The sequence below is a fragment of the Saccopteryx bilineata genome, chromosome 2 (assembly GCF_036850765.1).
Source record: "Saccopteryx bilineata isolate mSacBil1 chromosome 2, mSacBil1_pri_phased_curated, whole genome shotgun sequence".
Classification (NCBI taxonomy): domain Eukaryota; kingdom Metazoa; phylum Chordata; class Mammalia; order Chiroptera; family Emballonuridae; genus Saccopteryx; species Saccopteryx bilineata.
The window spans coordinates 153069136-153095756 of NC_089491.1; the positions used below are offsets into that span (position 1 = coordinate 153069136).

General features: G+C 40.1%; 1 protein-coding gene across 11 annotated transcripts in view; it reads right to left on the minus strand.

The window, feature by feature from the left end:
- Positions 1-26621, minus strand: part of GRIP1 (glutamate receptor interacting protein 1) — a 749322-nt gene that overhangs the window by 27891 nt on the left and 694810 nt on the right. For all 11 annotated transcript variants that reach the window (XM_066258209.1, XM_066258211.1, XM_066258212.1 and 8 more), the window contains 3 exons: positions 21502-21646; positions 18345-18484; positions 17986-18180 (listed from right to left, as the gene is read on the minus strand). In XM_066258209.1, coding sequence (XP_066114306.1) covers positions 17986-18180; positions 18345-18484; positions 21502-21646 — 480 coding nt within the window. The remainder of the gene's footprint in view (positions 1-17985; positions 18181-18344; positions 18485-21501; positions 21647-26621) is intronic.

Sequence of the window (26621 nt, forward strand, 5' to 3'; positions counted from 1 at the left end):
TAAATCCTGCCCCCCGCCCTCCCGTCCCATCTGTGGGTTTCTGCTTCACACCCATGGAGGGAGCAGCATTCCAAAAATATTGCAAGAATATCCCTTTAACCACCCGTGCTTATTCCTCCCCTCAGGAGGAGCTGTGATTTAACTCGTCAAATTTTGGAAAAGAACACTGGGGATGTGTACTTGGCCCCTTCTTGGCTTTTTCTGGGTCCGTCCTCTCCAAAACACTGCTGCTGTATGAGATAAGCACACCTGGGCCCACTCCTGGGCCGTCTGAGCTCAAGGGGACAGAGAGACCAAGGCCATGCAGTTAGCTGACTGTGGCCTGTCTAAACATCCATTTTTCTCTTTAGTCTTAGTAATGACATACCAGTTTGGGGGTGGACATATTACTCAGGATAAGACTATATCTCCTAGCCTTTCTTGAAGTTGTGTTAACTCTGTTGAAAGTTCTGGTCAATAAAATTGTAATAATTCTGGAAGGCTCGTTACAACCCTCTTTCCTGCTGCCTGGAATGTCGACAGACTAGGTGGAACCAACTCAAAGGCGGATTTAACAGTGGGCACACCGGGCGCACACCCTGGACCCCGACCTCTGAAGGGCCTCGCAAAACCCCAACTTTACACTTTTTTTAATGACTCCAAGTTTGGTTTCATATGTGCAATTTTAACATTAATTGTACATAATATTTTTACTTATTTAAAAATATGGTTAACATGTATTATTACTTTCCCTCTCTCTCTCTCTTTTTAAGGGGCCCAATATTTTCTTCTGTGCTCCAGGCCTCAACTGACTTTAATCCACCTCTGGTGGAACCCCGGTACCTATCTTGGACCCTGTGATGTACCCTTGGACCAAAACTTAAGATATGGAAGCCAAATACTAAGCATAGTAGAGAATAAATATTTAAGAGCATGGGAGGCTGTGGAGTTGTATACCAACTCTGAAATGCCCACTTATGTATGATTTAAGACACTCCTATAAGGATTTTGAGTACTATTCAGCTAAACCAAATTCAACTTCCCCTTCATTTAAGTCCCAGTGTTTGACTTGGGTGGTAGATAGGGAAATAGCAATCCTAATTCCAGCCATGCAGCCAAAGCAAACAAAATTAAAACAGGAAAGGTGTCATTTTAATCCATAGTTTGCTCCAATTTCTATTTGCCCACTGTTTTAGAACAGATAAAGCAAGAGGTGGATTAAGTGTAGCAAAACACCTAGAGCTATCAAGGTTCCAAGGACTGCGGCCTGCTTAGAGAACAGCGAGGAGTTCAGGATGCCTGGAGTGAAGGGTGTGGCAATGAACTGTCAGCAGAGCAAATCGATAAAGTAGCTGAAGAACTTCGTTTTAAACTAAGGACCTTTGACTTTATCCTAATATAATAGAGAACCATTGAGAGACTTTTTCTTAAAGGGAGTGGCAAAATTAAGTTTAGTTTGCTAAGGATCGTTGATAGGAATATGGAGTGGTAAGGTACTCAAAGTAAGGAGAGAAGTAGGAAGTAAATATTTCAGGTCCAGTGCAAGTTTACAACAAGGGCGGTGGCAATGGAGAGACATAGGGAGGTTAAGTTCGCAGGAAGCAGGAATATGCCTGGGTCCTGGTGATTCTGCAGGGTTACCTGCCTCCTCCCAGCTCTTCACTGCAGTAGGAGAAAGCAAACCCCATTTCAAGCTTAATCACCAATATTTGGGTTTTCTTTTATTTGGAGTTGCATTCAACACCTAACTGATGCAGGTGGATGATGCTCTCATGATTTAAAGTAGGTGGAAATGAAATTCTGGTAGAGGAGAGCCGGTTGTCACACTTGAGAAAAAGTTACCAGGGCCCGAGGAATAGCTCTTTATACCAGGAGTCCAGCTGAAAAACCAGAGAAGGAATGGAGTGATCGAGGCAGGCCAGGTGTGAGAAAAATCCACTGCCAGAAATACAGACTTTGTTTTTACTGAATGACGGTATAAGTACATAAAATTAAAATACAAGTATAATATTGGAAACCAGATTTTAACTTCAAAATTGATAAAAGAAACAAACGGAAAGATAGAAGCAGTATTAAAAAATTTATTTCTTAAGCAGTTAGCCTTTTTATTTAAAACTAGAAACCTTTCTCTTTTTCTTTTTTCCCCTCCCTCTTTCCTTTTCTCTTTCTTTCTTTCTTAGCTATAGTCCAATCAGATTGGTGTGCTTATAAGAAGATGTGCACCATATATTTCACTCCATAAGATGCACCTGACCATAAGACACACCTAGGGTTTTAAAAAGGGAAATAAGAAAAAAAAAACTGAACCAAATGGTGTATTAAAATATTTAATAAAATACCGTATTTTTTGCTCCATAAGACACACAGGCATTTCCCCCTCCACTTTGGGGGGAAAAAGTATGTCTATGGAGCAAAAAATATGGTAGACATGCACACCAGGGACGCACACATGGAGGAAGGCCATGTGAGGACCCAGGGAGAAGGTCATCTGAAAACCAAGGAGAGAGAGGCCTCAGGAGAAATCAAACCTGTTGACATCTTTATCTTGGATTTCCAGCCTCCGGAACAATGTTGTTTAAAGACATTCAGTCTGTGGTATCCTATTATAGCAGCCCAAGCGCACTAATTCAAGGTAAAAGATTCAATCGGGATTTCTTTCCCAAAGAGAAATGTTATTTTATTCATTTGTATAATAGAAAATAGGTCTTCACAAATATAGGCATTTCTGAAAGTTGATGGAATCTTGGTAATAATTCTTGTTTTTAGTATAACAACACTTTAGATATTTGTAAAATTCTGATATTCCAATATTATAGTATTTTGTTTTCAGTATCACAATATTGTACAGATTAGTATCTTCAATTTAGCTGTTAATTCACACTCAGTATTAATTTAGAAAAGTGAACTAAACAAAAGTTCATATTCATAAGGTTTGAAATCAGAGGATGGTTTTGGAATTTAATCCTCAACTCTGCAGTTTGGGACTGTGGTCCTGGCATTGCTTCACGTTTGGAAGCCAAGTTTAGTCTAGGAAAGCAAGTAAGATAATTCCTTGCCAAATTGGTTTCCAAAAGACCCGATTTTATTAAAAATGAGATAAATCAAATCATATTTTGTGTAACTATCTGTAATTGTTCTTGCCGAGAAACATTTAAGGTGTTCTAACCAGAGGCTGTGGTTTGAAAATGGCCGAACAGTTCTGCCTTCTCTCAGAAATCACCTCAAATCAAAAAGACGACAAATAATAGAACGCGAACTCAATCTTTGGCAAAAGTAGAATCTCAAACCATTATATACCAGAAAAGTTACCAAATTCTGTGAACATCATACAGGGCTTGGGGGGTTCTGGTAAGAAGCCGAGAGGAAGACATCTACGTCCAGAGGTTTCAGAGGGTCAGTTCTTCAAATCAGGGCCACGGCATGAAGCAAAACAACAATGCTTTGTTTGGAACACTATGGATTGTGTAGACAGGTGGCAGGAAGTGCTATGGACCCAGTTTGACACTAGGGTGGAGCCAGGGAAGGGGCTGAAAGACAATACCTACAGCTGTGTCACAGACCGTAGGAAGCAATGTAGCAGAGAGGCAGGCTAGCAGAGGGTTCTGCATTGTTGGCTGGCTGCATGCTGAGCTCTGCTGGCTGAGGAAGAATGCACTCATCACAGATGCTGGGAATGGGGCAAGTCCTGCTAGCCTGGAACACAGCATGGGCTTCTGTCTCAGATTCTGTTGCAAATGTCCAAATCAAGAGGAAGTCATCTCATTCACAAAGGAGCAGTAATTTAAAAGAAATGAGTATACTAAGTTAATATCAAAGAGAGGGAGAGAAAGAAAGAGAAGAGATGGAAAAACAAAAGAGCAGATAAAGGATCTCATAAGAAAAAGGCTGCTATGGAGCAAATGATAAATATAAGCAAATAATCATCTCAAAATATAAAAACTACAAACTAAAACCATCATCTCTCTAAGAGATCAAGCAGAGATATAAAAGCTCAAGGTAAGTTGGCCAAGGCAAGACGATAGGAGATGCAACATAAGCTTGTAGAGATCAGAAAAGAGATGGAAGAGGAAATAAAAGCCTCCACCATGGGGAGGATACTGCTGAGCCTCTTGCTTTATGCTACTCTGTGTGCACTATGCTGCGTTCCCTTGCTACACAAAGTTGAAGGGCAGTTGGACTCTCTGACTGTACATGTTGGTGTCTTTTATTAGTCATCATCATCTTCATGATAACTACAAGGAAGCATGGGAATAAATTATGCACCCAATTCAAGTCATAAACAGGAAAAAAATCTAAGAAAAACAAAATAAAGTTAATCAAATTAAAAGCAAAAATATATTTAGAAAAACTGGAGTGGAACTAAAATAAATGCAAGAGTTGGTTCTTTGGGAAAAATACTAAAAAAAAACAAACCATTACCAATATAATCACAAGGAAAAAAAATAAAAACACAAGTACACCAAATATGGAATAATATGGATATAATTATAGAAACCTAGAAAATAAAAAGACTCAAACAAGAGATTACTTAATTGGGTGCAAATACATATAGAAACCAACAAAGTTGGTATCTTGTATTCATTCCTATGTCATTGTAGCATCATTTACACTAGCCAAGATATGGAAAAAACTTACATGTCTGTCAGATAAATGGATAAAAATATGTGATATATATTATATGTATTAATATAAATAATACACATATTTATAATAATACACATATAATAAGAAAGAGATCCTGCTATTTGTAACAACATGGATAAAACTGGAGGACATTATACACTATGTGAAATAAGCCAGAGAGAGAAAGACAAATAATGTATAGGATCACTTATGTGGAAACTGAAAAGAAGAGAAGGAGGAGGAGGAATAATAAAAGGAGGAAGAGGAGGAAAAGGAAAAAGAAGAAGAGGAAGAGGAGGAGAGGAGGAGGAGGAGGAGGAGAAAGAAGAAGAAGAAGAAGAAGAAGAAGAAGAAGAAGAACAACAACAACAACAACAACAACAACTTTTAGGAACAGAGATCACAAAGCAGTTAGTTGCCAGGGGCTGCAAATGGGAGAAATAGAGAGATGTTGGTCTAAGGATATGAAATTTCATTTATGAGTTAGTTCTGGGGATCTAATATACAGCATGGTGACTATAGTTGAAGATGCTATTTTTCATATTTGAAATTTGCTATGGAGGTGACGTCACGGAAATGGCGCCGTGAGAAGTGCGTCTGACAGCTCTCCCCTAAATCACAACAAATTTATCAACTAGAAACAGAAAAATTTATCCTCGGAGCATTCCGGAGTTCCACACAAACTGAAAGCAAAAGGACTGTTATCACTTGAATCTGAGAGACGAGGGTGTGGAGGAAGCTACCGCAGCAGCGACGCTCATTCAAGCCGCGAGGGAGTGCGCCTGCGGTGAGTCAGCCCATATACTTGGGAACCGCGAGCCGCCCCGCGAGCCGCTGCGAGCCCCCGCGAGCCGCGAGGCCGCCGCGAACCGCCACCGCGAGCGGCCCCCACGAGCTGCCGCCGCGCGCGCGCCCGGTCCGGTTGAGCACCGCTGACGTTCCCAGCGGCCCGCACACTGCGAGTGGGGGTCGCCGGCCACCGGTGCCCGGAGCGCCCCATTCGCGCGCGTGCCTTGGGCATTCCACGCGCCCAGGGCGCCCTGCTGGCCCGCACACCCAGGGGGCTCCATTATCCTGCGCCTGGTGCGGTCCAGGGAGATTCTCTCCGTGGGCGGGGCACCTCACCCAGCCATTCAAGCTAACAATCAAGCGTTGGGGGAGGGGCGTGCGCAGGCAGCCTAAAATACCTTCGGAAGCACAGCTGCGACCCAATCACTGAAATTAGCTTAACCCATAAAATCTGTGCACCCTCGGTTCTAATTGATAAGATCTCTCTCAGTTCAGCGATCCAAGACAAGAGGCGTGATATTTTTTAGTGCCTCTCGCTATAGGGGCGGGGGCAACTTCTGATTGATAGAGCCTCCATATTCAGGGATAAATGCTAACAAGAAGGACTTGGCAGAAAATAAGGTCTATACTACACTAGTCGTAAGCAGAGACTAGTGCCTCTTCTTCCCAGCCAAAACAGGCTACAAAGTGTGGAAAGCCTGGGTTGAGAGGTCCAACTAAATGATAGGCGCTGAACAGTCACCTTGACAACAATTGACTCCCACCCCCGCCTGATTACACTGGAGGCCCTGACTCTCAGAGCCTTTCCCAAAGCCTTGCACTGAGTGGGGATAGAGTGGGGATTTCCCAGCTCTTTGAGCCTCTTACTCCCCAGGCAGAAGCAGTTGCAGCCTTATAGCTGGATCACCAGGCTGCTAATTCAGAAAGGGGGGACTAGGAGAGAGAATCCAGGAAAGCAAACTCTCTCATCGTTGGACCCTGCAAACGCCAACAAGCCTTGACTTCCAGCAAGACTAAAGCCAATTATATGACATTGCCATAGAATCCCATCAACTGCAAATCCCTACCTAAGAGTGACACAGGGGCAGAGCCTGGGGTACAGAGTCACCGACTAGGAAGAGGGAGAGAAAAGAAAAAGGAAGAAGTTAACCTCTCAAAATCAAGAAAAACCCACAGACTTTACAACTTGATCCACTAATTTTTTTGTTGTTGTTGTTGTTGTTTGTTTCTTCTATCTTTTTGCCTTTATTTCCTCCACCTCGGTCCTTCTATTCTCTGCCCATCTTATGCTTCCCCTTTCTTGAACTACACTACCCATGAGTGTTGCATTTTATTTTTCTTCTTCATCCTCACCCTCCTTTAAGGTTATACTCCAAAACACTTAACTCTCACTCTCTCCTCTTTTTTTTTTGTTTTGTTTTTTTTTGTCTTGCTTTATTTTGTTTTTTTCTCCTCCTATTTTATTTCTTCCTTCGTTTTTCTCTTTTTCTTATTTTTTCCTTTCTATTCGTTTTTTCTTTTCTCATTTTACTTTCCTCCCATATAATCCTCAATCACGAACAAATTAGTTAATTTGGGACTCAAGGCTTTTTTTTGGCTTTATTTCTCTTTTTTGCTTTTGTTTTTTTTTTTCTTTCTCTTGTTTGTTTATTTTTGTGGCATTTTGGGTCCTTCCCAACCCTAGGTCTCCATTGTATTTAGTCTTTGCTCCACTTAATACAACAGATTTTTACTTATTATTTTTATTTTTTCTTCTTTATTATTCTTTTTTGGTCCTTTTTTCTGATTCCCTCTTATCCCTCTCATTATATCTCTTAGTTGACCATCACTTACAAGCAAATCATCTTATGCTTGTCTAAGATTTTCTTCCTTTTTTTTTTTTTTTTGCATTTAGTAGGTCCCTACTCCCTTTTTTTTGCCCCTTGAACTCTTCACCCCAAATCAGGCCCTCCATTATAGGCACGATATTTCCCTAAGGAGGGGAGAGGAGGGAAAGAGAAGAGAGAAAAAAAGGGGGAAATAATAAATTATTACTGTTTTTTTTTTGTGGGGTGTTTTACCCTTTTTTTTTTTCTTTTTACTCTTTATTAATTCTAATTAGTGCTATCAATAAGACCACCCTCAGATGCTGATAAGAAAGAGGAAATCGAATATTATGGATACAGAAGAAAGAGAGGTAACACAAATAGATGTGGAAAAATCTATGGAGAAAAGACTTAACATATTGGAAGCCTTGGAGCTAAATGACAGAGAATTTAAAATAGAAATGTTAAAAATACTCAGAGATATACAAGAAAACACAGAAAGGCAATATAGGGAGATCAGAAAACAACTCAATGAACACAAAGAATATATTACCAAGGAAATTGAAACTATAAAAACAAATCAAACAGAAATGAAAAACTCAATTCACGAGCTGAAAAACGAGGTAACAAGCTTAGCTAACAGAACAGCCCAGATTGAAGATAGGATTAGTGAAATAGAAGACAAACAACTTGAGGCACAACAGAGAGAAGAAGAAAGAGACTCAAAAATAATAAAAAACGAGAAAGCCCTACAGGAATTGTCTGACTCCATCAGAAAGAATAACATAAGAATAATAGGTATATCAGAGGGAGAAGAGAAAGAAAATGGAATGGAGAATATACTCAAACAAATAATAGACGAGAACTTCCCAAGCCTGTGGAAGGAACTAAAGCCTCAAATTCAAGAAGCAAACAGAACACCAAGTTTTCTTAACCCCAACAAACCCACTCCAAGGCACATCATAATAAAGATGACACAAACCAATGACAAAGAAAAAATTCTCAAGGCAGCCAGGGAAAAGAAGAGTACAACATATAAAGGAAGGCCTATTAGATTATCATCAGATTTCTCAGCAGAAACTCTACAAGCTAGAAGAGAGTGGACACCAATATTTAAAGCCCTGAAAGAGAGGAACTTTCAGCCAAGAATACTATACCCATCAAAGCTATCCTTCAAGTATGAAGGAGATATAAAAACATTCACAAATACAGAAAAGATGAGAGAATTTATCAACAGAAAGCCCCCACTCCAGGAAATACTAAGGGGGGTTTTCCAACCAGATTCAAAGAACAAAAGAAAACAACACCACAAGTAACAGCTCCACCAAGAACACAATAAAACCAAACTTAAACTGTGACAACAAAGGAAAAAAAGGGGGGAGAGGATGGAGATTAACAGTAGCAAAGGATGATGAAGTGCAGAAATACTTATAAGATAGGGTACTACAATGAATATGGTAGGTACCCTTTTCATTACTTAATGGTAACCACCCTTAAAAAAACCACCACAAAAACACTTGACTTAAAAAAGGTAGCAACAGAGGAAAGAAGTATGGAACACAAACAAACAAAAACAAATGATAGAAAAACAAAAGAGAAGAATCAAACTAGATACAAAACTAACAGAAAGCAATTTATAAAATGGCAGTAGGGAACCCACAAGTGTCAATAATTACACTAAATGTAAATGGATTAAACTTACCAATAAAAAGACACAGAGTAGCAGAATGGATTAAAAAAGAAAATCCAACTATATGCTGCCTACAAGAAACACATCTAAGCAACAAGGATAAAAACAAATTCAAAGTGAAAGGCTGGAAAACAATACTCCAAGCAAACAACACCCAAAAAAAAGCAGGCGTAGCAATACTCATATCTAATAATGCTGACTACAAGACAGAAAAAGTACTCAGAGACAAAAATGGTCATTTCATAATGATTAAGGGGAAGTTGAAGCAAGAAGACATAACAATCCTTAATATATATGCACCAAACCAAGGAGCACCAAAATATATAAGACAGCTACTTATTGACCTTAAAACAAAAACTAACAAAAATACAATCATACTTGGAGACCTCAATACACCGCTGACGGCTCTAGATCGGTCATCCAAACAGAGAATCAATAAAGATATAGTGGCCTTAAACGAAATACTAGAACACCTGGATATGATAGACATCTACAGGACACTTCATCCCAAAGCGACAGAGTATACATTTTTCTCTAGTGTACATGGAACATTCTCAAGAATTGACCATATGTTGGGCCACAAAGACAATATCAGCAAATTTAGAAAAATTGAAATTGTACCAAGCATATTTTCTGATCATAAAGCCTTGAAACTAGAATTCAACTGCAAAAAAGAGGGGGAAAAACCCACAAAAATGTGGAAACTAAACAACACACTTCTAAAAAATGAATGGGTCAAAGAAGAAATAAGCGCAGAAATCAAAAGATATATACAGACAAATGAAAATGAAAATACGACATATCAGAATCTCTGGGATGCAGCAAAAGCAGTAATAAGAGGAAAGTTCATATCACTTCAGGCCTATATGAACAAACAAGAGAGAGCCGAAGTAAACCACTTAACTTCACACCTTAAGGAGCTAGAAAAAGAAGAACAAAGACAACCAAAACCAGCCGAAGAAAGGAGATAATAAAAATCAGAGCAGAAATAAATGAAATAGAGAACAGAAAAACTATAGAAAAAATCAATAAAACAAGGAGGTGGTTCTTTGAAAAGATCAACAAAATTGACAAACCCTTGGCAAGACTCACCAAGGAAAAAAGACACAGGACTCAAATAAATAAAATCCAAAATGAAAGAGGAGAGATCACCACAGACATCATAGAAATACAAAGAATTATTGTAGAATACTATGAAAAATTATATGCCACCAAATACAACAATCTAGAAGAAATGGATAAATTCCTAGAACAATACAACCTTCCTAGACTGAGTCATGAAGAAGCAGAAAGCCTAAACAGACCAATCAGCAGGGAGGAAATAGAAAAAACTATTAAAAATCTCCCCAAAAATAAAAGTCCAGGCCCAGACGGTTATACTAGTGAATTCTATCAAACATTCAAAGAAGACTTGGTTCCTATTCTACTCAAAGTCTTCCAAAAAATTGAAGAAGAAGCAATACTTCCAAACACATTTTATGAGGCCAACATAACCCTCATACCAAAACCTGGCAAGGATGGCACAAAGAAAGAAAACTACAGACCAATATCTCTAATGAATACAGATGCTAAAATACTAAACAAAATACTGGCAAACCGAATACAACAACATATTAAAAAAATAATACATCATGATCAAGTGGGATTCATCTCAGAATCTCAAGGATGGTTCAACATACGCAAAACGGTTAACGTAATACACCATATCAACAAAACAAAGAACAAAAACCACATGATCTTATCAATAGATGCAGAAAAGGCTTTTGATAAAATACAACACAATTTTATGTTTAAGACTCTCAACAAAATGGGTATAGAAGGAAAATATCTCAACATGATAAAGGCCATATATGGTAAACCATCAGCCAACATCCTATTAAACGGCATAAAACTGAGGACTTTCTACCTTAAATCAGGAACAAGACAGGGTTGTCCACTCTCTCCACTCTTATTCAATGTGGTGCTAGAAGTTCTGGCCAGAGCAATCAGACAAGACAAAGAAATAAAAGGCATCCATATCGGAAAAGAAGAAGTAAAGCTATCACTTTTTGCTGATGATATGATCCTATACATCGAAAACCCGAAGGACTCCACAAAAAGATTATTAGAAACAATAAACCAATACAGTAAGGTCGCAGGATACAAAATTAACATACAAAAGTCCATAGCCTTTCTATATGCCAACAATGAAATATTAGAAAACGAACTCAAAAAAATAATCCCCTTCACGATTGCAACAAAAAAAATAAAATACCTAGGAATAAACATAACAAAGAACATAAAGGACCTATATAATGAAAATTACAAAGCATTGTTAAGGGAAATCGAAAAAGATACAATGAGATGGAAAAATATTCCTTGTTCTTGGATAGGAAGAATAAATATAATCAAAATGGCCATATTACCCAAAGCAATATACAAATTTAATGCAATTCCCATCAAAATCCCTATGAGATTTTTTAAAGAAATGGAACAAAAAATCATCAGATTTATATGGAACTATAAAAAAACCCGAATAGCCAAAACAATCCTAAGGAAAAAGAATGAAGCTGGGGGCATTACAATACCTGACTTTAAACTATATTATAGGGCCACGATAATCAAAACAGCATGGTATTTGATTGGCAAAAAAATAGACACTCAGACCAATGGAACAGAATAGAAAGCCCAGAAATAAAACCACATATATATGGTCAAATAATCTTTGATAAAGGGGCCAACAACACACAATGGAGAAAAGAAAGCCTCTTCAACAAATGGTGTTGGGAAAACTGGAAAGCCACATGCAAAAGAATGAAACTCGACTACAGCCTGTCCCCGTGTACTAAAATTAATTCCAAATGGATCAAAGACCTAAATATAAGACCTGAAACAATAAAGTACATAGAAGAAGACATAGGTACTAAAATCATGGACCTGGGTTTTAAAGAACATTTTATGAACTTGACTCCAATGGCAAGAGAAGTGAAGGCAAAGATAAATGAATGGGACTACATCAGAATTAAAAGTTTTTGCTCAGCAAGAGAAACTGATATCAAAATAAACAGACAGCCAACTATATGGGAACTGATATTTTCAAACGACAGCTCAGATAAGGGCCTAATATCCAAAATTTACAAAGAACTCATAAAACTCAACAACAAACAAACAAACAATCCAATAAAAAAATGGGAAGAGGACATGAACAGACACTTCTCCCAGGAAGAGATACAAATGGCCAACAGATATATGAAAAGATGCTCAGCTTCATTAGTTATTAGAGCAATGCAAATCAAAACTACAATGAGATACCACCTCACTCCTGTTAGATTAGCTATTATCAACAAGACGGGTAATAGCAAATGTTGGAGAGGCTGTGGAGAAAAAGGAACCCTCATTCACTGTTGGTGGGACTGTAAAGTAGTACAACCATTATGGAGGAAAGTATGGTGGTTCCTCAAAAAACTGCAAATAGAACTACCTTATGACTCAGCAATCCCTCTACTGGGTATATACCCCAAAACCTCAGAAACATTGATACGTGAAGACACATGTAGCCCCATGTTCATTGCAGCACTGTTCACAGTGGCCAAGACATGGAAACAACCAAAAAGCCCTTCAATAGAAGACTGGATAAAGAAGATGTGGCACATATACACTATGGAATACTACTCAGCCATAAGAAATGATGACATCGGATCATTTACAGCAAAATGGTGGGATCTTGATAACATTATAAGGAGTGAAATAAGTAAATCAGAAAAAAACAAGAACTACATGATTCCATACATTGGTGGAACATAAAAACGAGACTAAGAGACATGGACAAGAGTGTGGTGGTTACCAAGGGTGGGGGGGGAGGGAGGACATGGGAGTGAGGGAGGGAGAGAGTTGGGGGAGGGGGAGGGGCACAGAGAACTAGATAGAGGGTGACGGAGGACAATCTGACTTTGGGCGAGGGGTTTGCAACATAATTTGATGACAAAATAACCTAGACATGTTTTCTTTGAATATATGTACCCTGATTTATTAATGTCATCCCATTACCATTAATAAAAATTTATTAAAAAAAAAAAAAGAAATTTGCTATGAAAGTAATTCTTAAGCATTCTCACACACAAATATAAATGGTAACAATGTGAGGTGATGGATATGTCAATCAGCTCAACGACAGTAATCATTTCACAACATATATGCATGTAAAACCATTACATTGTGCACCTCAAATATATATAATTTTGTCAATTATACATCAATAAAGATGAAAAATTAAACTCAAAAGAGAAATATCTAAAGATGATGGGTATAAGACAACTGTAACTACCTGAGTTGAGAGTCAAGAATTACAGACATCACAGGACCCTCACTGTACCAACAATTTGTAAGTCTCCCCTTGTATTGACTGACCTTTGCTGATGTGGGTGGAGTGCAGAGCGCATTCCTAGCAGCTGTGGATGATGCAATGCTGTGAGAATACTCCAGCTCCCAGAAGCCTCCTGGGCACACCCAGGAAGGAAGCTCACCCGCTATAAGGAAGTGACTTAGCGCCAACCACACAGCTCCCTGATCTTTTCAGCCATTGGCTATGAAGGATACGCTGTAACATATTGGCTGAACCCATGTATATAAGCTAGCTTACTTCCTGAATAAAGTGGATCTGCATCACTGAACCTGGTCTCCGGAGTCGGGTCTTTGTGTCTCCGTCGTCCTCACCCCCAGCAGGACTTGTCCACAGCTAAATCCAAGGAAAACAGGCCCTGGCCAGTAGGCTCAATGGTAGAGCATTGGCCCAGCTTATGGAAGTCCTGGGTTCGATTTCTGGTCAGGGCATGCAAAAGCAGCACCCATCTGCTTCTCCACTCTTACCCCTCTCCTTCCTCTGTCTCTCTCTTTCCCTCCCACAGCTAAGGCTCCATTGGAGCAAAGTTGGCCCCGACACTGAGGACAGCTCCATGGCCTCCGCCTCAGGAGCTAGAATGGCTCTGGTTGCAATGGAGCAATGCCCCAGATGGGCAGAGCATCATCTCCTGGGGGACATGCCTGATGGATCCCGGTTGGGCACATGTGGGAGTCTGACTGCCTCCCTGCTTCTAATTTCAGAAAAATACAAAAAATAAAAATAAAAAAATCCAAGGAAAACAATCATAAGGTTTTCTCAGAGTTAAGAGGAAGAATAAACAAGACCAGAGGGCCAAAGGATATGGTCCTGATAATGCAGAAGGACATGAATACAGAGAATGGGGACTGGAAGAAGCTGGCCCAGAGGCAGACTAGAAAAAGTTTGCATCTTAAAGCCACACTTGAGAATTGAATCATCCCATTGTGACACTTCTTTGAACACATTCTATTCTTTCTCTACCAGCATTAATTACTCCATCCTTTCTCTCTTTCCATTAACTAAGTAATACAAGTAATACTTTACACCATTGGCTAACTGGCCCTTTACCTGGGTAACCCCTTCCATGAGAACAAGGACCACTTCTCTTTTGTCTAAGATTGTCTGACCATTGCATACTGACCTTACATTGTGCCAGCCATTTATTTGCTGAATGAATGAACATGGCAGACTTGACATTTTGGACAACAGCAGAGAACAATAAGAAATGTGGTTGCACAGTCTTTGGATTCTGGCTCAAGAATGAATCACGGAGGAGCAACATCCTACTGGGAAAGGGGCAACTACTGTAAACTTAAAGGTGCAGTAAGAACGTGCAAAGTCTTCCTGGGAGGGGGTAGACTCAGCTGAGAGGCTGGAGGGACAGGCCGGGAAGATAATCTGCATCTCACAATATGATAATTAAAAGGAAAAAAGTATGATTTATCATTTGTTTTTATTTTTTATTATTTTCATTTATTGATTTTGAGAGAGAGAAGAAGGAAGAGAGACAGAGGCAGAGGGAGAGAGAGAGACATTGATTTGTTGTTCCACTTATTCATGCATTCATTGGTTGTTTCTTCTATATGCCCTGACCAGGGATCAAACCTGCAACCTTGGTATATCAGGACGATGCTCTAACCAACTGAGCTACTAGGCCAAAGCCTCTGTGCCTTGCTTTTAAAAAGTTAACTTGCCTGACCAGGCAGTGGTGCAGTGGATAGAGCATCAGACTGGGATGCCGAGGACCCAGGTTCGAGACCCCAAGGTTGCCAGCTTGAGCATGGGCTCATCTGGTTTGAGCAAAAGCTCACCAGCCTGGACCCAAGGTCGCTGGCTCGAGCAAGGGGTTACTCTGCTGAAGGCCCGCAGTCAAGGCACATATGAGAAAGCACTCAATGAACAACTAAGGTGTTGCATATCGCAATGAGAAACTAATGATTGATGCTTCTCATCTCTCCGTTCCTGTCTGACTGTCTCTATCTATCCCTCTCTCTGACTCTCTGTCTCTGTAAAAAAAAAAAAAAGTTCACAAGCATACCTGGAAGGATCTGGTTTAACCCAATAAAACAAGAAAAGGGAAAAAAAACCCCACCAGATTTTGAGTTCCTGGTAAACAGTAAGCTCAAAATGAGTGACAAGTTATGACTATCAAAATTGTGAAATTGAGAGAGGTTACACTGATAGGGTGTATAACCTTCAGTGATAAAGATGACAGGTTTAAATTGCTCTGGGCCGTATGACTTTCCTTTCTGAGTTCTACACTTTATAATTATAGAGTTAAATTTGAACATATTCAGAAGAGAGGCCCCCAAGGATGATAAAGATATTCAAAAGTAAGTTCTGAGAGGAACAGTTAGAGGAACTGGGACTATTTTGCTTGGAGAAGGGAAGACTTGCAAGAGGCAATGCTAGCTGGCTTTGAGCCCCTTCAGGGCTGCCAAGTGGAAGAGGCATCAGTCTAGTTCTGAGTGACTTTGAGGGCAGAACTAGCACTAATAGGCAGGAGCTACAGGCAGACAGATTTCTGCTCAGTGAAACTGAGGACTCGGAGACAAAGTGACATTCATGGAGAAGGGAGAGCTGGCCCAGCAGGTAGGGAGCCCTGTCTCTGGGGGTGCTCCAGCCAGGTGTTGTGATCCCGTGCAGTGAGGCTGGACACAGCACCATGGGCTGCACTGGATGTCAGACTAGCTGACTTCTAAAGTCTCTCCTAACACTAAAATCCTGTGATCCATGAGCCTTTTGACTTCTGTGTTCATTATGAGAATCAGTTGAGATAAATTTTGTGAGACTGCTTTGTAAACACTAAAGTGATTTACAAATATAAGGTATGGCTACTATTTCCTCATCGCCTTGGAAGAGTCCAATTCTGTTCTGATTGACATTTTCTCTACTTATCTCTAATCTCTCTTTAACCGCATAAAGATTTCTAATTCACAAATGCCAAATTTAACGTTATTATGACTACTATCCTCTGTCTAGAATTTTATATTTTCAAAATGCTTCATAAATAATAAATGAGTCTTCACTTTCACTAATGAGGCAAAGGCGCTCTATTTAGTATGCTGATCATGGTCCTGATGCAAAGGGACAGGGTAGCTGAATAATTACTAACCACTTGATGGGGCAGAATTCATTAAGGTCAATAGCATCCTCACAAAAATCTGTCTCCACATTAATCAACAGTAAACAAACATTAATAAATAAACTGAGTCTATGCTGCTACAATTTGACTTATGTTCTTTATCTAGAATGATCTCTGGTGGTCCATCAACACTCAGGCAAAGAGAATATCTATTATTGGTGTCACAGCTTACTTATAACAAGGTATTACAACTTAGAAAAATTAATTGCCAGATAAATAAAGTCCCAGTTCTATTTTGGGTGTCCAAAGCATTTTGTCCACTAAACTCTACTATCATCTCTAACAAGAAATGCCTTAACAGCATTGAAATATTTCTTTGTGTTTTTCTCCATGCTTCGGGAGATTTAACAGAGTGACACTGGCAAAGGCAAGCTGAGGGAAAAGAAAGCCAGGAGAAAAAAGAAGAGAGCAAACTGGGTACAGGGTCTCCTCAGAAGTTTCAAAGCAGCCCTCACACCCAAACAGGTATTCTCTTTTTTTTTTTTTTACAGAGACAGAGAGAGAGTCAGAGAGAGGGATAGATAGGGACAGACAGACAGGAATGGAGAGAGATGAGAAGCATCAATCATCAGTTTTTCGTTGCGACACCTTAGTTGTTCATTGATTGCTTTCTCATATGTGCCTTGACTGCGGCCCTCAGCAGACCGAGTAACCCCTTGCTCGAGCCAGCGACCTTGGGTCCAAGCTGGTGAGCTTTTGCTTAAACCAGATGAGCCCACTCTCAAGCTGGCGACCTCGGGGTCTTGAACCCGGGTCCTCTGCATCCCAGTTCGACACTCTATCCACACTGCACCACCGCCTGGTCAGGCCAAACAGTGTTATTCAGTCAACACTGTTTATATATTTGATTCTCTGGCTGACTTCAATCCAGGCAGAAACTGGATTTGGAGGCTGAAACTTACACAAGGCAATAGAGAGAAAGTAAGCCTCAGAAAGGAGAAATACAAAAAATTTTTGACACACATTTCTCTTTTGATGCTGTGTGCCATTGGGAAGGAAACAGATTTTTAAAAGAAGCTTTTAGTTTATACTCTGTTTCCGTGTTTATTTTCTGTTAATGAGGTTTAACTTTTAATGTAGGTTATTTTTGTTCACGTGAAGATGGTGTCTTAGAAGAGAAATCTGTTAAATACTTTTATGTATTATGATTACAACTTTCTAATAACGAGTATTCGGGGAAACTACAAATTGCTGTTAAAAGTCAGAAGGAGGCAGAATATACCAATCATTGGCTAATCTCTTATGCTCATTGTCAGCACCCCTAATTCATCTTTGCCAAAAAGGTTAGACAATGGGGCCTGTCTTCAATGAACCACTTTATGGCATGGCTACCCTCATATTAATCTATACTCTAGGGACAAGCTCCAGATTGAACACTTGAACCTCAGTAGGTCAAATGGGAGCCGCTAGTGCCTGATCAATCAATGTTCATGACCGATGAGCATTAAGAAGGAAGTGCAGGCCACTGCCATTCACAATGGTTACACTGAGGCAGACAAAAGAAAAATATATTCTTTTCTTGGAGCAGAGGGCGGATCTTTGAGAAACATGGGCTTCAATGATAATAGACCCTCTGTTCCTCGGGGCTAGGACATACCTTGATTCCCATAGCTGGCATCAACTCCAGAGCCATCCCATAAGTCCACAGCGCTGTCCACACTGGGCACAGTAGAGGGGTATATGTCGGTGAGTTTGCCTGGCTTCTGTGCTGGGGAGGGGTCCTCCTCCACATCTCCCAGGTCACTCAAGTGGCTGGGAATGGGGAATTTCTTGGGACTTGATGCCAACTGAGCTTTAAAGACAGGACAGAAGTTTGAGTATCAGAATAAATTTCAATAAAATGACTCTCTGGCCGGAGAGTCATTTTCCTAGAAATACACACAATAGACATTTGCACATTCTTTCTGAGAAGGAAATGCACTGGAAATTCTTAATTGGGGCTCTCAACCCACTCACCATCTGTTTGTTTCTTAATTTTCAAGGTGACAGTCTCTCCTGCCATCTGTAACAAATGGATGGCTTCACTCAGAGGCTTCCCTTTCAAGCTGCTGCTGTTGATGGCCAGGATCCGGTCTCCTATGTGGATTGCGCCAGTTCTGGAACACAGAATAGTAACAGGACAGGTTGAAATGGTCCCTGCATGCGCCTGAATGTAAATGCCGGGCCACACTTTATGTATTCCTAATAATAAAGACTTGGCAAGCGTCTCTAGAAGCCCCTTCTAGCTTTCTCCTGGGCAATGTTACAACTATATCTGTTGTGAACTACTTTTTAGTTTCAAATAAGATTAGAAAAATTGTTTTAATTAATATTTAAAGTAGACCTGTGAACTTTTTAAATTCCAAGAAAGCTGAGTCATGGGTAACACTCTTAAAAATCCCAAAGAAACAAACAATGTTGGACAATAAATGTAGTGATGTTTAGCACGAGGCATTCCTTCTTTTGTACGGATTTAAAATGTTGAATATATAATAATTATTACCCCAGCTTATGGGAAGTGAGGTTCAGAAATATGGGGACATACACCAGACCCTGGTGTGGCAGGGCCCCCTGCTTGTGATTCCAAGGACTGAAAAAGGCTGATCTCAGCAATCACTTATAGTCATGCACCTCATAACAATGAAAATATGTTTTGAGTAATGTGTTGTTATACAATTTTGTTGTCTTGCGAACATCATAGAGTATACTTACACAAACCGTATAGCCTACCACACACTAGGCTATATGGTATATAAGCTATTGCTCCTAGGCTATCAGCCTGCACAGCACATTACTGTCCAAAACAACATGAAATCAAATCAAGCACAAGAGAAAATGATGCTATCAAGACACTCGGTAAACACGAGATATACGAGGCTGCTGCTGGCTTAATACATTTTTCTATAAGTAGAAAGAGTATACTCTAAAATGACAATAGAAAGTATAGTATATCAAATACACAAACCAGTAATACAGTCATTAATTATTATCTAGTATTATGTGCTGTGTATACTTTCATGTGACTGGCAGCATAGTAGGTTTGTTTATACCAGTGTCACCAGAAACATGACTAACACCTTGTGATATCACATTTGGACAGCTCTGATGTCATCAGGCATAGAAAATTTTCAGCTCTGTCATAATCTTACAGGACCATTGTCACATAGGTGGTGATTGTTATGTGGCATATGACTGTAGTGCTATATTTGAATCCAACTCTGCCACCTACCAGCTGTGGGACCTCTCTGGGTGTCAGTTTCCTTATCACTACAATGGGGGTGATCATCTGACACAGGGAAGCCTTGAATATTAAATAGAAAAACAGATGTGAAGGGCCTAGCACACCATTTGAAACGTGGAAAAAGAAAATTAATTTATTGATCAATAGACAAATAAATCTTTGGCCTCTCCACTTTTCTTCCCATTCTTACCCAATTCTGAATTAGTAGATTGGAATTTGTAATTCTGATGTTCGGCATATCTAAATTTGGAAGCTCTGGGCAGAGAAAAAGTAGACTCATAGCAGGTCACGCAGAAATAGTACAAAAAACTCAGATCTCTAGTCTGAAGGCTGCAGAGTGGGAATCCACATGCCCGCCTTCTGTGCACTGCTCACCACCCACAGTGAGCGACGGAGCAGCCCACTCACAGGGCTGCTTGTGACTGCGCGCCCTGACCATAGCCCGCTGCTGGGGCAGTGGTGGCTGTGCTGGGCTCCGATGTTACACTGTATCATGCAAGGTCTGGGGAGCAGCTTAACAAGTCCACCGATGTACCAACTATCAAAGAAATTTTTTTTCCTGAAAAAAAAATTACTTCATTCTCTCACAAAGAATCTCCGGGTTATAAAAGACCTATGTTGTAAACCACAGGACAAGTGACCCTTAGCTTGCTAAAGATTATACCGTATTTCCCCATGTATTTATATAAGATGCACCTTAATTTTGGGCCTGAAATTTGAAAAAAAAATGTATTACATAAAGTTATTGAACTCAAGTTTTATTCATCATAAAATTCATACAACTCCTCATCACTGTCAAAACTCCCATCCATTAGCTTGTCCTCCATCTGTGTCTGATGACGAATCACTGTCTTCAACAACGAGCGCAAAGACAAGCACGAAAAAGCGGGAAATGCAAATAAAAAACTACAACCACTGTAGAAGACGCACCCAGTTTTTAGACCCCAAATTTTTCAAAAAAAGGTGTGTCTTATTCATGGGGAGATATAATATTTTAACCTTTTCTTGTTTTCGCCCTAACAGAGATAGATACCTAGGACAAGAAGACACCAGAAGAATACCATAGGATAGGTGTCTCTCCTAATACAGAATATAAAATTCCAACATGGTAACCCTGTTGAGTGGCCTCAGGGCCTTCATCTGACAGATGAAGCTGTTGGATGAAATGATTTCTAAGGTACCTTGAAGCTCTGAAATTCTGCAATGCTATGTCTCCTGTTTTGCAGACTCTTGTCTTCAAGTGTCAGCATGAATGATGTGTGTGCGTTCCTGAGCTAGGTCACTGAAGTACCGACCTGGGTATGATGTCTGGAATATCCCCTCCGCAACATGTGCCAGAAAGATGCAGTTTCACAGGGGGTTGGGTGTGCGCTAATGAAAACAAATAACTCAAGGAACAGGTGGACATTCCAAATTGCAGGATATTATTAAGAGATTATACTTTGTTTCCTGAAATCTTTGAAAAAAGAAACCTGTGCCATCCTCTCCCAAACACTCAGCAGCTGAGGCCAGTGCCTGTCAGGTAGCAGAGGCTCAGCAAACGTTTGCTGAATTGAGTTGGACAACCCTTTTAACCTCCCTGACCTTTAGCCTTCTTCGCTCAAAATGGACACAATATAAATCTACCTCTAGTCAACTGTGGTCAGTTTATACATTTCTAGAGATTAATATCCATGCTAAGCCCCTGGCCCCTTTCTCCGCCAGTAAGATGCCCCCTCAAAGTCAAGTCGGAGCAATGCCAGAGAGTTCCCATGCTCTAAAATCAATCTTTTGTGCAGCTTTGAAAAAAATCAACAGATAAACCAAGCACGAGAGAGGAGCATGCTTTATGTGCTGTGAGGAAGGAAACCCAGCTCAAACACAGGTAATTGTAGCAATTCCTTCAAATTTTACCTTTCAGCTAATCCCCCTTTAGTGAGGCTTGAAATGATTATAGGATCAAATGGCTCTTCAGTTCCTGAAATTGTGATGCCAAGGGGCCCCCCGTAGCGCTTCAGCTCCACAGTGTAAATAATTGCTCCGGAACTTTCTTGCTCATCTGCAATAAATGCCAAAGAGTCATAATTGGTTTCTTTGGAAAAAGCCAAGTAATAAGACACATATATTCAGACATAAAATAAGAAATTCAGAGCATTATCATCAGAGCATTATGTCTCAGGAAATAATTATTTTGAGAAGTAGCATTTCCTTCGTAGGATGTTACGTTTTAACAGGCAGGGAGTGGTTCACTGCCTAATGACTTAGATTTTAAGTCTGGGAGCGATCAACCCCACTGGCACTGCAGGCCCTTTGGACTATGTCCACGCCTGCACAGTGCGTGCCCAGCGCCTGTGAGTGTGCCATCAATCCCCGTGGAATGAACGTGCGGCTGAGGAGGCATCTGGGTAGGAGAGGGTTGCGCAGTGACAAACAGGTCAGGCCACGCAATTCCTATTCAAGTTTTACAAGCAAGCTAACATTTGATATTAGCAAGGTCGATTTTACTCAGGGTTGGAGCAAAACATACATGGCTATGTGGGGCCTAGAGAGGTTGGCTTGGAAATCTAGAACCTCTTACATATCATTTCCACCGTTGGTGTCTTAAAATGTAAATCCTGTTGATGAATTCATGGATATTGAAACAGAGGTTTGAATAATTATCTCTCTTCTTGAGACTAAAAGCCATGTAAATCATGTTTCAGTAGCATATACCAGGCTGCCACACTGTCAGATTAATTTTCACTATTTAACATGGGCAGGAAGGAAGACTCTTGTGTAAGTGGTCTGCTTAAAGCATTGGTTAATTTCCACTATTTAACATGGGCAGGAAGGAAGACACTTGCAGAAGTGGTCTGCTTAAAGCATTTGGTCTGAAAGATGTCATGAGATTCTTTCCATATGGGTCGGTGTTTGGACTGCAAATATGAAGTCTCAGGGTCTTACTTGCTGACAGCATGCTTAAAGATGCTGAACATTTCTTGTTTTACTCCTCGGGCCGGGAGCTGTGAATAGTAAAGGGGCTGTTTCACTTCTGTACCTAAGGACGCAGTGAAATGGTCCAGTAGCTACTTTAACAACATAGCCAGCTTTACAGTCAGACTGTATCACAGTGAGGCATTAACACAGTCCCATTTCCGCAACGAGTAGCTGTTCATTTATGATAGGAAATCTTACAATAAGGAGGTCAAGAAAAGTTTGACTTAATTCAATTATCTGTGTGTGCAGTGAAGAATTACAAAGAATATGAAATGAAAGGTTTAGAGTCACATTGGAAGCAATGCGTCCTCTCCTGCCAGCACGCACTTCACTTCTAGCTTTGGGTGGGGATTTCTGGACTGTACCCACGGCCTCCACTTCCTCAGAGCTCTACTCCTAATAGGCTCCATGCATACAGAATTAAAGACCAAACCACACACTGTAGTGCTTGAATCAACACCTTAGTGTATAAAAATCTTCAATATTATACGCCATTTATATGGGCAGCTGAGACTCTTCTATATCAAGCCCTCGATAGCTGTCTGAGGGTTCACAAACTTCTTCCAGGTTTCTACTTAAGCTCTGGCCCACAGGCCAGCTACAGTCTGCTAAAAGCTGCTCAGGGAAGCACCAGGACGCTGCCAATCAAAAACTGGAGATGGAGGTAAAAAGTCCACATTTTTCTATACTATGATATATGTCACTCTTCAGAGCTGGCTTTGACAAAAATAAATAAGGCATCGTTGGGAATGTTATATGTGCTTTGCAGCCTATGCCACCAATATTCTGATAAAAGTATTGGTGAGGCATTTGATGAGTCAATGCTGGCATCGTTACATATTGGTGACTACGGGGCTCCCCGCGTTCATTCAGTGTGGTGTGTGCTCCAGTGGAAAGACCCTGATGCTGCAGTGTTTTCCCAGAGGCAAGTGTGAGCACATTCTGTCAGCAGGAGCTGAGCATTCCGGATCTGGCCGTCAGCTCTTTATAAGAGTTGTGGGAAATGGCACCGGGAGTCCAGCTGCCCAGCACCCAGGAACCCGTGGAAGTTTCAGATGCAAACAACCACCCTGCATGAGGGTTGAGCTTGGGTGTAGTCTCACTCCCTGGGAGAAGCGGCGGAACCTGTCTGTGTAGCTCAGTCTTCAGGCAGCCCAGGCTGAGTCTTCTGTGTTCTTTTTGAACAGTTCTGCTCCTTGCATCACAAGATGACAAAATAACACTAGCGTTGAAGTAAACAGGTTTAGGACAATTAGTTTCAGGATACCTTATGTAGGGACCTTTTAATTAGTCTCTAAGGCTTCCCTATGGCTAGAAGCAGTTGTTAGAATACTCAAATTTAAATAGTGATGGAAATGCAAATCAAGGAAATGAAAAATGGCAGCATCTTGAAGGAAACACTTGTGATGACATTGGGGTGGACACAGAAAGAAGTGATGCATATTTAAGTTATGATAGAATTGGAAGCTGACTTCTGATTTCTTCATCAAATAAGCTGCCAGAAACAAAATGGAGAAAGGGTAGATTTAACAGACATTACAACTGAAAGCAGTGAGTTGATTATTTTGGGTCCTAATTTGAACTATTTAAAAAAAAATTTATCTATCTATCTATCTATCTATCAATCATCTATCTATCTACCTACTTACCTATCTACCTACCTAGCTATCTGAAAATCAGGCAAAATGGAAACATTAAGTGAATATTTAATGCTATTAAGAATTATTGCTAGTATTTTAAACTGATATTTAATTATATATTTTAGAAGTCTTAAATTAAGGTAGGAGTGCAGATAATGCAAGATTGATCATAAGTTAACAATTGTTAATGGTAGGTAATATATGATTGTTCATTACACCATTTTTCTCTATTTTTAAATAATTTAAATATTTATAATAACATTAAAATTTTAAATGAGGCCCTGGCCGGTGGCTCAGTGGTAGAGCATCGGCCTGGCGTGCAGGAGTCCTGGGTTCGATTCCCAGCCAGGGCACAAAGGAGAAGCGCCCATCTGCTTCTCCACTCCTCCCCCTCTCCTTCCTCTCTGTCTCTCTCTTCCCCTCCCACAGCCAAGGCTCCATTGGAGCAAGGTTGGCCGGGGCGCTGAGGATGGCTCTGTGGCCTCTGCCTCAGGTGCTAGAATGGCTCTGGTTGCAACAGAGCAACACCCCAGATGGGCACAGCATCGCCCCCTGGTGGGCATGCCAGGTGGATCCTGGTCGGGCACATGCGGGAGTCTGTCTGACTGCCTCCCAGTTTCCAACTTCAGAAAAATACAAAAAAAAAAATTTAAATGAAATATTGTTTTATTAAATAATATTTTATTTCATAAATTTATAATAATAAATATTTAATTAACTACCATTTAATTTCATTTTTATTTATAGTAATAGATTTAATTTAATAATATTTAATTTAATAAAAACGTTAATTCTCTCAGAAAACTCTATGTGGATGCCTTCAGTGAATAATTTAATTACTCGTTTGGCTTCCTTATTTTCACAGAGTGTGGGGGTGGCTGCCGAGACTCCGTCTCCTCCAGACCCTTTTGGCCCATTTGCCAACCAGGAAGGTCCCACCCAAGTATCCCGCCTGCCACCTGCTCTAGAGGGGACGCCCCTCTCAGCTCAGTCCAGTTTTTCATAACAATGGCTTCCTCCAAATTTTTTTTCACCACTAAGGATCTGTCGTTTATCCCTCTCCCTCACATTTCTTTTCACCAGTGCTGCCAACATATAAAGCCTTTGCTTTACTTCCTAGAGGGTTGGGAAGGCAGAAATCTGAACCTGAACGTATTCCTGTCTTACCTGCACTTTTCATTGGTTCCTCAATTCTTTAAGAATAAATTAGAATGCCTTTCTTTGCATGAGCTGAGCTATATCTCTGGGGGGGTCTCGACACCCTGCCATTCCAAGCAGTGGTGGAATTCAAATAATTTAACAACCGGTTATCTGCCCTAATGACTGTTTTAACTATAAAAAAATGATATACCGAAAGGTAATTTATTATTTCACGTATTTAATACTTGAATAAGAACAATAAAAAAGGTACACAAAACTAGATTATGTTATAAGAGCTTCAAAATATTAATAAAAATATTAATGTAGCATACATTGTCTTCATTTCATCAATACTAAATGAAAGTTTCTAGGCTGAATTAATAAATGGCATAGGCTATGCAGATGAAATACAATTGGACAATGTGTATGACAAAACTGTTTGTCATGGGAAAGTTGTGAGCATTCTTTCACAGCTTCTGAAATGGGCGGTAAGATAATCCTTGAAACCTATATTTCTATTGGTTCACTGTGTCCTAGCTTCCTATTAGTTTCATTGTTCCGGGAACAACAGCACGTTCATAACATCTCATAGGAATTTTGGGTGTAACAAAAAGCTGAAACAAATGACAGCTTGTCAACCCTGGTTGTCTGCCACTTTTTCTCTTTATATTATATGTTTGTTTACTAAAGTAATAAATGCAAGGGAATTAAAATGTAGTATTTCATCAGTGATATATTAGATTTTATGAAATGAATAAATAGAGATTACAAACATAGTTCCATTAAATTTTTTTTACCTATGGATGGAACAAACATTACTACAGGCACTTAGAATACACTATTGCACAGATGAACATTAAAAAAGAGTAAGGCATGTAAATTTGTGATTTCCACACTGGGCAGCTGCCCAGGTGCCCACCTTAGAGAGAACCCTGATTACAAGTGCCATTTTAACAACCAGTTCGCCAAACTCAACAAAAAATCAGGCATCAGTTCTGCCGAACTGGTGGATTCCAATCCAATCTCCTAAAGTCTTCCTCACTGCAGTTTCTTTACACCCACTTTTCTTATATTAACCTGGCTCGTGGTACTCCCTGTGCACAAGCATTTTTCATTCTCCTGGAGAATTTCTCTTGCAATTTTAAAACACGGCTCAGGTCTTGTCTTTCAGGCTCCTCTTTCCTGGCTCCTCAGCTGGGCTAAGGCCTCTCCTATGAGATACCACAGCTCCTGTGTATCTTTCTAGTTGTTTCTCACCTTTTGAATTCTTGCCTCTGC